The 12,351-nt window shown below is 31.5% G+C and overlaps 1 protein-coding gene across 3 annotated transcripts in view; it reads left to right on the top strand.

The window, feature by feature from the left end:
• Positions 1–12,351, top strand: part of LOC134243467 (glutamate receptor ionotropic, NMDA 2B-like) — a 46,856-nt gene that overhangs the window by 22,146 nt on the left and 12,359 nt on the right. For all 3 annotated transcript variants that reach the window (XM_062725725.1, XM_062725727.1, XM_062725726.1), the window contains 4 exons: positions 4,002–4,204; positions 4,497–4,622; positions 11,231–11,370; positions 12,054–12,237. In XM_062725725.1, the coding sequence (XP_062581709.1) occupies positions 4,002–4,204; positions 4,497–4,622; positions 11,231–11,370; positions 12,054–12,237 (653 nt within the window). The remainder of the gene's footprint in view (positions 1–4,001; positions 4,205–4,496; positions 4,623–11,230; positions 11,371–12,053; positions 12,238–12,351) is intronic.

Here is a 12,351-nt window from a genome sequence, read left to right as displayed (position 1 = left end):
CTTATGGTAAATTACATATAACACAAGAGAATTTTTATACCAGAAATTCAACCTTCACCGAGTTAGTTTTGTTCATACGCGTAACTGAAAGTTCTCTAGAGCACTAAATCCTATACATTAAGCTGTCACCATAGTCTTAAGTTTTGTGTGAAGAGAATGGAACAAATTTGCAAGAGTTCCATATAGGGATTAAAAATCTATAAGTTATAGTTTTACTGAACATAGAGATGTCTTTTAGAGGATATCACTCGGTTGTAAAGAACCGAGTTTTCCCTTGTGTGTATTTTTTTCCTTTTTTACCTGTATTTTGTCATCAATTAAACATCAATGATGATACCATTTCAAATTAAATTTTAAGATGCATGGTCTTTCTGATTTTGGTATAATTTCGTTTTAATGATTACAATTGCAATGTAGGTCTGTATACATGTATTAGCATTGAATTTGTTAAAGATAAGCTTTTAGTAACCGATTACTCGATTGCCTTTTTGGATCGAGTACTCGGTCGTTTTTACGAAAAAAATATCCTAATTTAAATTTATACCGATATATACCGATATATCTTTTTAATCAAATAGTGTTCTTTGGCTCAAACAACACATGATTTATTAACATTCCAATTAAAAGGTTTGCATAATATATAATCAATTCAATTGTGTGCCTGACAAATTTTGCTTCGCGGAGAAAGAAACAAATTAATTGTGAAACAATGAGTGTTAATTTGCTATACGTATATAAATAGTATTATATATTATTATTCATATCAATTATCAAGTTTATATATGAATGAAAATCCATCTAAACCGTTCATTGATTGACTGGATCTAAATTAATAGGAGATTCTATGGCGAAATCAGTAAAAAAAGGACATCGTCTTTTTCCCGACAAGTAAGTCATCAAACATTAGAATTTCTGGTCTTTATTTTGAGTTATATTCTACTGATTTCTTTTTAAAAAGACGGATCTTTGTGGCGATGTCAAGGCGATGTCAAGGTGTGGTGGTGAATGAATCTCTGCTTCGGGGGGTAAATGAATTGGCTGTATTACTGTTGTTTTAGAGAGGATAAACCTTTAAACTGGTCAGCAGGGAATATGGTTATTATGAATAACGAGCGAGTGATTTAATAGGAAATATCGCTTTTATCAGGCCACACTGATGCCCGTGGTATATACTGATATTACAATTGAGCATTCTTATTATCTTATTACGGGAGGCATGTCAATTGCACCTGCGGAGAACAGTTCTCGCCTAAAGAGAGTTTTGATATTTTACAATCGTTGTCAAGGGTAATTTTTATGTAGAACCTTTCAGATCTCTTAGTGACTGTCAAAAGTTTCCTATTCCATTTCAAAGATGTTTAACGATTTTCCGTAGTTAAGTCCTCACTACAATCCCCAAGCAACTAATATTATTAAAGAGACAAAGCATATTTTGCGGCTCTTGAAAACTAAAGGCAAAATGACGACAAAACCTTGTCTCTATCAAAAGCTCAGCTCCTATTTTGCATTGTTTTATGGACTTTTGAGCTTGAATACTAGTTCGTTTCATGAGAATCGGAGTTTGAAAAACTGAAGTACATACTAAAACCTAAGAGAAATTTTCTTTGGTAACTTGCTGATAAACTAGGCATGCCATTTACAACCTTGTACAACCATTGCAGCATTAAACTTATGAACTTTCACAGACTCAATTATATATAGAGGATATGAAGTCATGCTACATCCCATGTTTTTAGTGTTAAGTTGAATAGTAAAAAGTCGTACATCATAATTTGCTATCCGTGGTTCATTCTGTATGTATAATTAGTTCACTGTTTGTCTCTCATTATCTTCTGTGGCAGGGTCTCAATCACAGAATGAAATCGTTAGTGTTCCCAGCAACAAAACTTCAATTTTCTTATGTGCATGCACATCCTTAACCTTTCAACTATATTCATTTGTAGGTGAAAACAAGCCATAAAGCTTACGATATATGCCTGAGTGCAACGCCATGCACATTTTTTAGCATTATCTAAATCATAGCCATGATTATCAGCTTTATTTCTTTGAAAGTTAACGAGAATTTTTCAAACAAAAAATAGATATTGAACAAAAAATCCAACAAAGGGAAAACCACTATATATCTTCTTTGAAATTTTAATGTCCCTTTAATCTGCTCACGATATATAATGGGAGTTGCTATGAAAATGATTTAAAAAGGGTAGTGGCATTTTCACCCTTTCATTATACGTGTAGCACACAATATTCCTAGGTCATCACAGGATGAGCATTTATGGTTGGAGTTTGAGGGAACATAAAGATAACATTCACCATTTTATAGATATCAGTAGGGCTACTTCTAGGTGCGACTTTCCACATTTTTGACAGATTGGTCTTTATCTTTGTGTTTGTGAGAGCCAAAACCCGGAATGGACAGAATGTCAGATGTTAATACCTTTTCTCTCGCAGACTTCTCTGATTTGTTTCGGCGGCCTCAGATAGGAAGGTTGGGATTCTGTCCAGATGTATTAATGTCAGGCTTTTTATCAATAATAATGTGTAGTTATTTATAATTTGTCACGTATTTTAGACTTCATTTATTGAAATAATCGAGCAATAAAGCTCTTAGAGAAATAGATATACCGTTTTATAATTCTTTAATTTACAACTAACATGACAAAATGGACATTTAATACCTCAGTATGTTAGTATAATAGCACAATAACATTTGTCGTGTCAAATTGTCATATTGTCAGTTATCAATTAAGTCCTGAATGTTCTGATACTTTCTCTTTTTATAAAGAATTTGTATGATTATTGTTTGACTATTTTCTTCAGAACTTGAGTCGATTTAGCTGTTTTCTTTGGTGTATGTTGTAACTATCCTAATATTTATCAAGTGTATTTTCTCATTTAGATATACTTACTGGATATAATATTTTGTCTTTATCTTTGTTGTTTGTAAGAATTAAGTCATTGTCTTTTATTTATATATATTTAAAAATCATTCGTAAGAAATAATTTTAATCATTATGTTTTTTTCTGAATAAGAATGTCATTTCCTACCAACTTCATATATTCTAATATAGGAACTTTTTAAAAAAATCAAAATTATAATTTCATCAAATATTTCAACGTTTAGTCTCTATGATCTTTCAATGTATGTACTAATGTACCAATGCATTTACAAATGTATACGTACAGTCAATAAGCCTTAAAATTATTTAGTTAAAAAACGTCAACGAAAATAAAATGCTACATGAATCTGCATACACAGATTACGGATGTACGTATATGTTTCATTAAACCAATAGCCGCTGTTCTTCAATATGATCCATTACAAACATAATGTATATTGCTGTAACATGTTTTGCATTTCTGCAGTAAGCGCTCTACTGAAGTTCTTTAATACGTAAAGTATTTGTAAGATAAGAACATTTATCATGAGCTCGTTAGTATGTTGCGTCAAGGATCATTAATCCGAGCAGAGACACTTCTATCCAGTTGATCGTCAAGCTGGAATTACAGGGAGATTTGGTTAAGTGATTTCATTTATATCATATTTATCATCCAAATTTCACACATTTAGGGCTAACAAATTCTGATCTTAATACAATTTTAAGGATTATATGCAAATAAAGCAAAGTCTAATAGGAAGTCATATGACTGTTTAAGAAATTCAAACAGAGTATTTTTCCATCTTTTAAAATAAATTTCAAAGACAGTGTTTTTTAACTACATGTACTTGTAAATAAGTATATACTACTTGTCACAAAAATACTTGATTCTCAGTCTAAATTTGCTTTCACGTAAATCACTTCATAACAGCACATGTCATAAAAGATTCGATTAATTTATTCAAATGAATAAAATGATTAAATTAAAAATAAAATGAAATAAAAAGCACCAAACAAAACATTCTTTAACTTGAATCTGATCTTGTAATTTTTAATCCCATTTGAAAGAAATAGACAATTCACGAACCTTAAGTTCTTAGATTAATAAAGATCGTCCCTTTGTAGAACCCCCAAAACAGGATGGTCCTGCAATTGGCCCCAACCCTTTACCATCAGGCCCAGGCCATGCTCAAGTTCATGATGACCTTCAACTGGACACATTTCACGGTGGTATCCACTACAGAGGACAACAATTTTGACTTCACTGCCGCTCTAAGGACGCTCGTAAAAAAGAACAATGACGTCAACATCCTCAGCGGCCAGTTCAGGTTTTGAAAACGAGACTGCCATATTATTTCAAATTCATAACTTTTAAAGGAGACCGTTATAGTATATGTGTAGATATAAAAAAAAATCTTTTAGGTAAAATTACGCATTATATAATTATAGTAAATGTGTATCTTAAGTTAATATTTAGTTGTGTTGTTCAACATTCTTTTAAAAAAGTACAATTGTTCAAAAAAATTATATCAGTCATACGTTTCAATCCAGGTTCAAAGTTATGAAATCACCATTAAAAAATATGTCAAAAATCTACATCAGTCAAACTTTTCAATTCAGGTTCAAAATAATGAAAGAGATCATATTTGAATACGACGATAAAGATTCCTATGACGTCATGACTAAGAAGGCTGTCCACTTCTTCAGAACACAAAACCCCAAAGACAGCAGAATTTTCTTATTACAGTAAGTACATGTATGATGATGGATTCATGGAAATGGTGGAATCTTCTCATTACATTAGAAGTAGAATAATATTTATTTTGCAAAGCATCTCATCCTCTCAGCAGAAGAAAATCGTTTATACAGTACTGCATGTTATGTATTATGACTTTATTATTACTGTATAAATATGCAATTATTTACCCATACGCATATTCAGTACCTACATCAATATTGCAAAACAGATTGTGTAAAAAGGATACATTTACTCTTTTGGTTGCAGAATATATATAAGTATTTAAACATGATACAATTTTTTGCAAAACCCTTGAAGCTATTTTGAAGACCTTTTATATGGACAAAAAACAATTTTTTGTGCAGAAGAATTTTTTTCTACTTTGAAAAAGTAATGCAACAGAAAGAGGGCTAGAAAATGCTTTCTACCCTGGAGCTCGAATTTCCTTTAAAAAATTGTATCACTTTATATTGTATAAAATCGCCATAAAATTTCACACACATAGTCAAATACCAATACAAATAGATGTTCTATATGTTTTATAATTGTTAGTCCATTATTTATACACTGAATTGACGACGGATTTTCCCGTTATTTCCCAATCATGACAAAGGGCACATGGCGGGTGTGATAGGTGTACAGGAGATGTTCACTCCTCCATGGCACCAGATCCCAACTCTGATGTTTTGGAGGTCCGTGTTTGCTCCGCTCCTGTTTTGTATTTTTTTATGGACTTTTGATCTTGGGTACTGTTCGTTATCCCCATATGTTTCATACAATTATTGTTTATAGGAAATAAGTGTGCACCAAATTTTAAGACAAACAGCACATTTTTAAAAAAAATAATTTCACTTGTCCACTGGAAAATTCAAAATAAACATCAAAGTGCACTACAAATTAGACATGATGAAAACAATTAGTTACAATATCTCTTTCTTGATTCGATAAATATCTTTGTCTCCAATGATTAATTGTTTGCACTTGTTCTCCTCCGTTCAAATTCTTTATGATTTTTATCAAAACAAGTTACACATATTTTCATTCTGTGTACAATGATTCAGAAGTGTAAAAAAAAAAGAAACTTAATAAATAACATAACTATTATGTACTGGTCCAAACTGACAAAGCAGGTTACAACATTGTCTTTGTAAGGCTTAGTGTTTAATTGTATTTTAAAGGAGTTTGTATTTAGTTCTGCAAGTGGTAATCCAGCTGATACCTATAGCCCCTTTCTAAGGAGGAATTTTTTTTTAAAAATCATTTGTCAAATATATGCATATATATAATATGTAATATTTCCAACAATCAAATTAAATTTGAACTACATATACCAACCGTATACTAAATTCCTAAACTACATAAATATTCTTACAAAGATACAAAGCAGATTCCAGTAAATGTTTTACAAAACCTCTCTCTTTATTCCTTGCTAAAATTTTACACTGTAACAACAGTAAAGGATTGAAGAACAATATGTAATGTTAATCAAATGTGGATACTTCAAACTCCAAGGAACTTTTAGAACATTTAAAATCACAAAATTTATCTGCTTTTTCAAATAAGATAATTTAAAATTCAAACATAAAGGCTACTTAAGTAAGACCGTGCTTTTTCAGCTAAAACTTTATACAAAGATTTGGCAATCTTAGCAAAACTTAGGCGGCCGGTAGAGGTGACTTAAGTATATCTTAACTTTCTTGTTCATATATTTAGAATTATATAATGTTGACTTTCGATGTTAAAACATTCCTTTATTCATTTTATGCATTAAAGAAAATAAGTATATCTAGACGCTGATTTAAGAATTTTATTTTCTCGTTTTATTTATCACTCAACACAAATACATGTAAATACAAAAAATTAATTTTAGGGATACAAAATAAGTAGGACCTCGGTTATAGAAATAAATTGAACACAGTAATAAACCATGGATCTGTATGTTCACTTTGAAAATTGAAAATATGAGTTGAAGTAATTTGTTATAAACAGAAAAGAAAGAGGATGATGACAGTAAGAGTAATATATTGTAAAAAGTATCTGTAAAGTAGAATAAATGTAGACAGGGCTCACTACATTTCTGCAGAGAGAGAGAGAGAGAGAGAGAGAGAGAGAGAGAGAGAGAGAGAGAGAGAGAAATTGCTGATAAGTGGAGAAATACGAACAAATATTCCGATTTTTTGTATCCTTGATTAACTTGCAAATGAGTATATCATAAACCTTCTGCAGTTTTTACTTCTGACACGCATGGCCGGATACATAGCGGGGATTCAAAATGTATTGAAGTTTTTAGAGTTTCAATTTCAAGTGGAAAGGCGGTCGATTATCTTTTCTTGTCTGCGATAATAACAGGGTAACACAGCATTTGTCAAAACAAAAGAGTTACATAAACTGAAAACATCTCAAAAACAATTGTCGGGAACATTTACAATGAACCACAAATCGCCACTTTGTGACCGTGCGGTATTTGTTTTCAAACATTCTGAATAATTTATAACATAATTATAATTTTAATACGAAATCTAATCTAACATATCTTAAATCGATAGATAAGGACGTCAACTTTAATATGTAATTAATTAAAACCCTACCTGAATCACTTTTAGCAATATATCTATATAAAATCAAAAACCATAGGTTGACTCATATAAAATATTTTTAACATAAGTTTGACTTAGCTAAGACCTCGCTAAGTTCGTTTTATGTTACGGTTTAAGACATACTTAAGTAGTACTTAGTCAGGTCCTAAGATTATGCTTAAACCATACTTACGACCCTACTTAAGTCAAAAACTTAGCAAGCTTTATGTTACGAGCCCCTGGTGCTTAAGAATTAGCTATTGTTTTTTTTTTTATAGTAAACAATGAAACTCGATAACTTACTTACCTTGCAGAATTGTTTTGTTCTAATTGTACACACACAAGTTCTCAGAAGTAGATATAAAAAAGATGCTTGGGTTTCTGATTCAGAATTTCTAACTTTTGGAGATCGTCTTTCAAACACAATCTATGTAGTTTGTAGAGATTAGGACTTCCAGTAATGTGTTGGAATTCCAGTAGTATTGGATACCAATTGCGCACCGTAATTTGCAGTCTTGATTTTGTTTTCATTTGAAGCACAATTTGAACTAGACATTAAGATATATCGAGTACGTATTATAAATAAACAATAAATTCTTCCATTAATGTGTCGACTCGATTTATCCTACTTCAACTTGAAATTAAATATACTATATAGTTGACATCAGACACATCTGTTTCATATTTAGTTTACTAGCAAAGGACTTTTAAGTTTCGTTACTTTTCGCTTTCTCCTCTGTTCATTTAAGAACTATTTGAACAGCGATATTTGTTTTTGTTCAGAAATATTTTTCATTCCCTCTACACATTATTTCAGACGTTTGAATATTTACTTTGGAAACTAACTCTTTTCAACTGGGAAAAGAGAGAGAGAAAAAAAGATTTTTTTTATCACAAACAACCAATGTTGTATTAACTGCGTAACGAGATGGGCCCTATTTTATGGGACATTGGATTTGAATACCTTCTACCGATTAATTTTGTTTTATACTACCTTTTACTGCATTTCCCGGTCATTTACTCTTAAAGCACTATGTTTACACTCGTAATTTTGCCAGTTCAAATTTAATTTTCATATCTGTTGCCCTCCGGTATTATTTTAAGTCATATTTTATTTATCATGAAAAAATTTAAATATATTCAAATAAGGAAATATAAACATTATATATCATAGGATAGAAGTATGGTACATGTTTTGAATTTTAATCTTGTGATTCAGATATCATGAAAACATGTAAGCCACAAATGATCATTAAACAATGCGTTAGCTACACAGTGCTTGTGATAGTCAGTTTTAGTAAGATGTTTTATTCTGTGAATGATTTAATTATAGCTGACGCTGACGTAACATAATAAAACCACGTGGGATATACTGCTACTTAGATCAATATCAGTATATCTACATAACTATTTTGGTACCTCCACAAGGAAAATAACTCACTCTTTTGTCTGTTTCCTCTGAAAGCAATCCATTTTCCCGAAAGAAAAAGGAAAGAGAAGATAACGAACATTAATCAAGCTCAAATTTACATTTAAACGACACAGATTGGGAGCAGAGCAAGAATGGACCTCTAAAAAAAAAGAGGTGGGATCAGGTACAAATTAAGGAGTAAGCATCCTTTGTTGACCGGTCAAATTTGATGCGTGCTCCTTGTCATGATCAGACATACTGATAAATCCGTAGAAAATACAATGTGTAAACACTGACCCTAAAATTTGTACGAAAAACATACGTTATCCAGCATTCGATGATTGATTTGTATATCTGTACACTTGATGATAAATTTTTATTTGCTGACGAAGTTATTATACGTACAATAGATTTGAAATCGTCGTCTTCTTATGGGACTGTAGATATCCTTGTTTCATCAACATGTTTGTCAATAGCTTGTCACATTTTAGATATTGCTCATGCGTAGAGCTTGCCCATGTGTATCGAACCAACTGAAGTTATAATTTAGCAAATTACCTAATTAAGGGAAACCAGCGGTAGAAAAGTTTATGTCATTATGTTCATAAAACTTTTTTTTAGATGACAATGAACCGTTTTTTTTATTGAAATATCCAAATATCAAACACGTTCATAAATGTTTCCAGATTACCATTAACACCTTTATCTTGAGAAATATCCAAACATGAAACAGATGTATCAGATATATGTACTAGCTATAGTTTAAGTTAAAAAGCATGTTTAAAACTAAGTTTTTGTCCTGTAAAAATTTCCAAAATGTATTTTAAAAATAGAAATCGTCCCATAAAAATTTCCGAAATGTATTTAAAAAACAGAAATGTCGATGTAGAATATAAACGGTTATGTGAGTGATGCATTTCATTTATGTACGCAAAAACTTAAACTTAGATAGCTTTTGGTAACAAGGTGCAAGCCGTTTTTCTTGAAAATTCCTAATTTTTTGTTCGTTGAATTAATCTGTATATATAAAAGCCCTCACACAAAGTTCAAAATAAACACAGCTGAAGGTGCATATTTTCCAGTGAGCACGTTTTTACTTCACCAGAATTTCCTCCATTTGTTTTTTATTAGTGTTAACACTGTTATCTGATACCTTTTTGTAGTTCTTATTGATTGAGCAGCACCCCTTTCTTCACCAGCAGCAGGTGATAAATAATTGCTTTTTAGTAATTTTTATGTTATTTAAACGATGCCTTGATGGTGAAAAATATATGGCTTCACTTAACTTTTTTGCAGATAAGAAAAATTCGCATCTGCAAGCAACATGCGTAACGAACACTCTCTCATCTTTTGGATTTATTTTATTAAATCAATGCCGAATTTTAGAGTCTTCAAAATTATTTCAAATGATCTTAACTTACCAAAAACTTAGTTGTAAAAAAAAGATATGATAATTAGATACATTTTTACCAAACATTCATTTACAAATGTAAACAATATACACATCGGTAGGCAATTAAAGGTTACCAACATGCTTAACAAGTCAAACCCAATATAACAACATCCATGCAGACACGTGCAATTTCACATTAATGAACAGAAACCGATCTTCTTTGAATGTTTATTATTCTCCAATATTTTTAATGTCCCTGTAGTTGACGATTCGGTTGTATAGAGAGTTTAGTCTATCCGTTTGCCTGTCATTCTACGAAAACTTCAACCTTGCCTACCGGTGTAACTTTTGATTACTTGAAGCTGGGGTATTTATATGTCAGAATGTATTTCCTCGGAGAAGAATCTTTCTTTTGGTATCAACATATTTGACCACATTAGCCAAAACTTTTGAATGGTTTAGTGCTGGGGTTTTCATATTTCACTTGCTTATTACTCGTGAGAAGACCCGTCCTTTTGGGTATCAACATTTTTTTTAACCTTTTGACTTCGATCTTGAAATGTGGTCTACCTTTGAAAAATACTTTAACTTTGGTTGTAATTGAAGTGTTGGTGCTATATTTAATGCATGTTATATCACAAGTTTTCAAATGACCAAATTTTTTTCTTCGATACCATCATTTTTGTTATTTTGATTTTGATCTTGCAGTTTGACCTACTCTGGTCATTACATTTATACCGTTTTTGCTAGAGCTTTATTTGTATTTCTTAAGACAAGTCCTTTCATTTCAATTCGACGTTTTGACCTTTTTACTTTGACAATGAATTTTGAATTACTTTTGAAAAATCTAAACCTTGGAAAGCCCTAGTTTTTCAACTATTGATACGAGAGCTTTCAAATTCTTCATGCATATCCATTGTAACAAGATGCCTTCTTGCACACCAACATTTTTGATATCATAACCTATATATTATGGCGAGTCTGACTTGCTTTTTGAAAAATTTTAATCTTGATCATAATTTCTGAATGATTGGTATAAGAACTTCAACATTTGGCATACATGATCCTCGTGACAAGACTTATTTGGGGGGTGCCAAAACTCTTGACTCTGGTGTTTGACCTGTATTTGAGAAAAAAACTGTCAAACGGGGACATAAGTTTTTCATAAACACATCTTGTTTTCTTTTAATTACTCGAACTTAACTTGCTTGTATACATTTAAATCAAATTTTATAGTTCAAGTCAAGCAAAAACACTGTTGGACGCCGCTGCAGAAGCTGGTTTGATAACTTACAAATATCTGTGGATTGTGACGTCACAGAGTATCGGAATACCCACAAAGAGAGCTTCCAGATCTTACCCACTGGGAACAATAGGTAGATACTCGTATTCTGAAGAATAAGGGGACTAGAAGAGGATCATGGAAACAATTTCCTAAAGTTTTTTAAAGCTATGCTTAAAATAATCATTACTGCTATCTTTAAAAGTGCATTATTTTTCTTAAATGACTGTTTTATTTTTTTTTTTCGCAAAGTGTATGTCTCGAAATTCAAGTCAATGGGATTAGATCTTTTTTCAGTTTTAAATCAATTTTTTTTAGGGAGATTTTCAAATAAAACAGTGGTTATTATCATTTGCTTTTTACTTTTTTATTCTTCACCTTTGGTTGCAAAAATCGCATAAATGTAATTTTTAAATAACGTCAGTTTTACATGTGCATATATATGCATGAATATATGGTTCCTGGTCATACTATGAGGAACCTTTAAATGAAATACTTTTTTATTCACTTTTAATTAGTTTAATGATTCTCATTCCAGTTCAATACTTTAAATACACAAAATATGACCAGAAATAATGTCGAGACTGTAGATATATGTTTCCCCATACTGAAACCAACCGGGTTTCATATTCTTATTTCTCTGTAGCTGTCACAACAAATCAACATGACAGAGTTTTGCATATGACTCGTTCATTTCTATTGAGAAACAAAAATAAAAAAAAAACATTGCAAACATAACAATATGAAACTTGTTAAATGGGTGCATATGTATTGCAGGTGTGAGTTACGTAACAACAGACAGTAACTATGCAGATTCTGTCTACAACAAAGCTGTAGAAGTGGGCGTGGCCACGTGGGTGGGAGCAATGGAGAAACTGAGGGGGCGTGTGCTTCAGCCGGATTTTACATGCAATACGTCCGTCCCTGCTTCATCCTGGGGCGCTGGGCATGAGCTGTATAGGTAAACACAATGCTTTTGTATGAGGAATTATTAGAATTCTAAAATTTTATAATTGTATCCTTCAGAGGAATCACATGGAAGCAACACATCATAAATATCAACCCACAAATAAGA

The sequence above is a fragment of the Saccostrea cucullata genome, unplaced genomic scaffold (genome assembly GCF_032062105.1).
Source record: "Saccostrea cucullata isolate Sc308-1 unplaced genomic scaffold, CSIRO_AGI_Scuc_v1 ctg503, whole genome shotgun sequence".
Classification (NCBI taxonomy): domain Eukaryota; kingdom Metazoa; phylum Mollusca; class Bivalvia; order Ostreida; family Ostreidae; genus Saccostrea; species Saccostrea cuccullata.
Note: the sequence above shows the minus strand (reverse complement) of the source record. Positions and strands in the feature narration are given on the sequence as shown.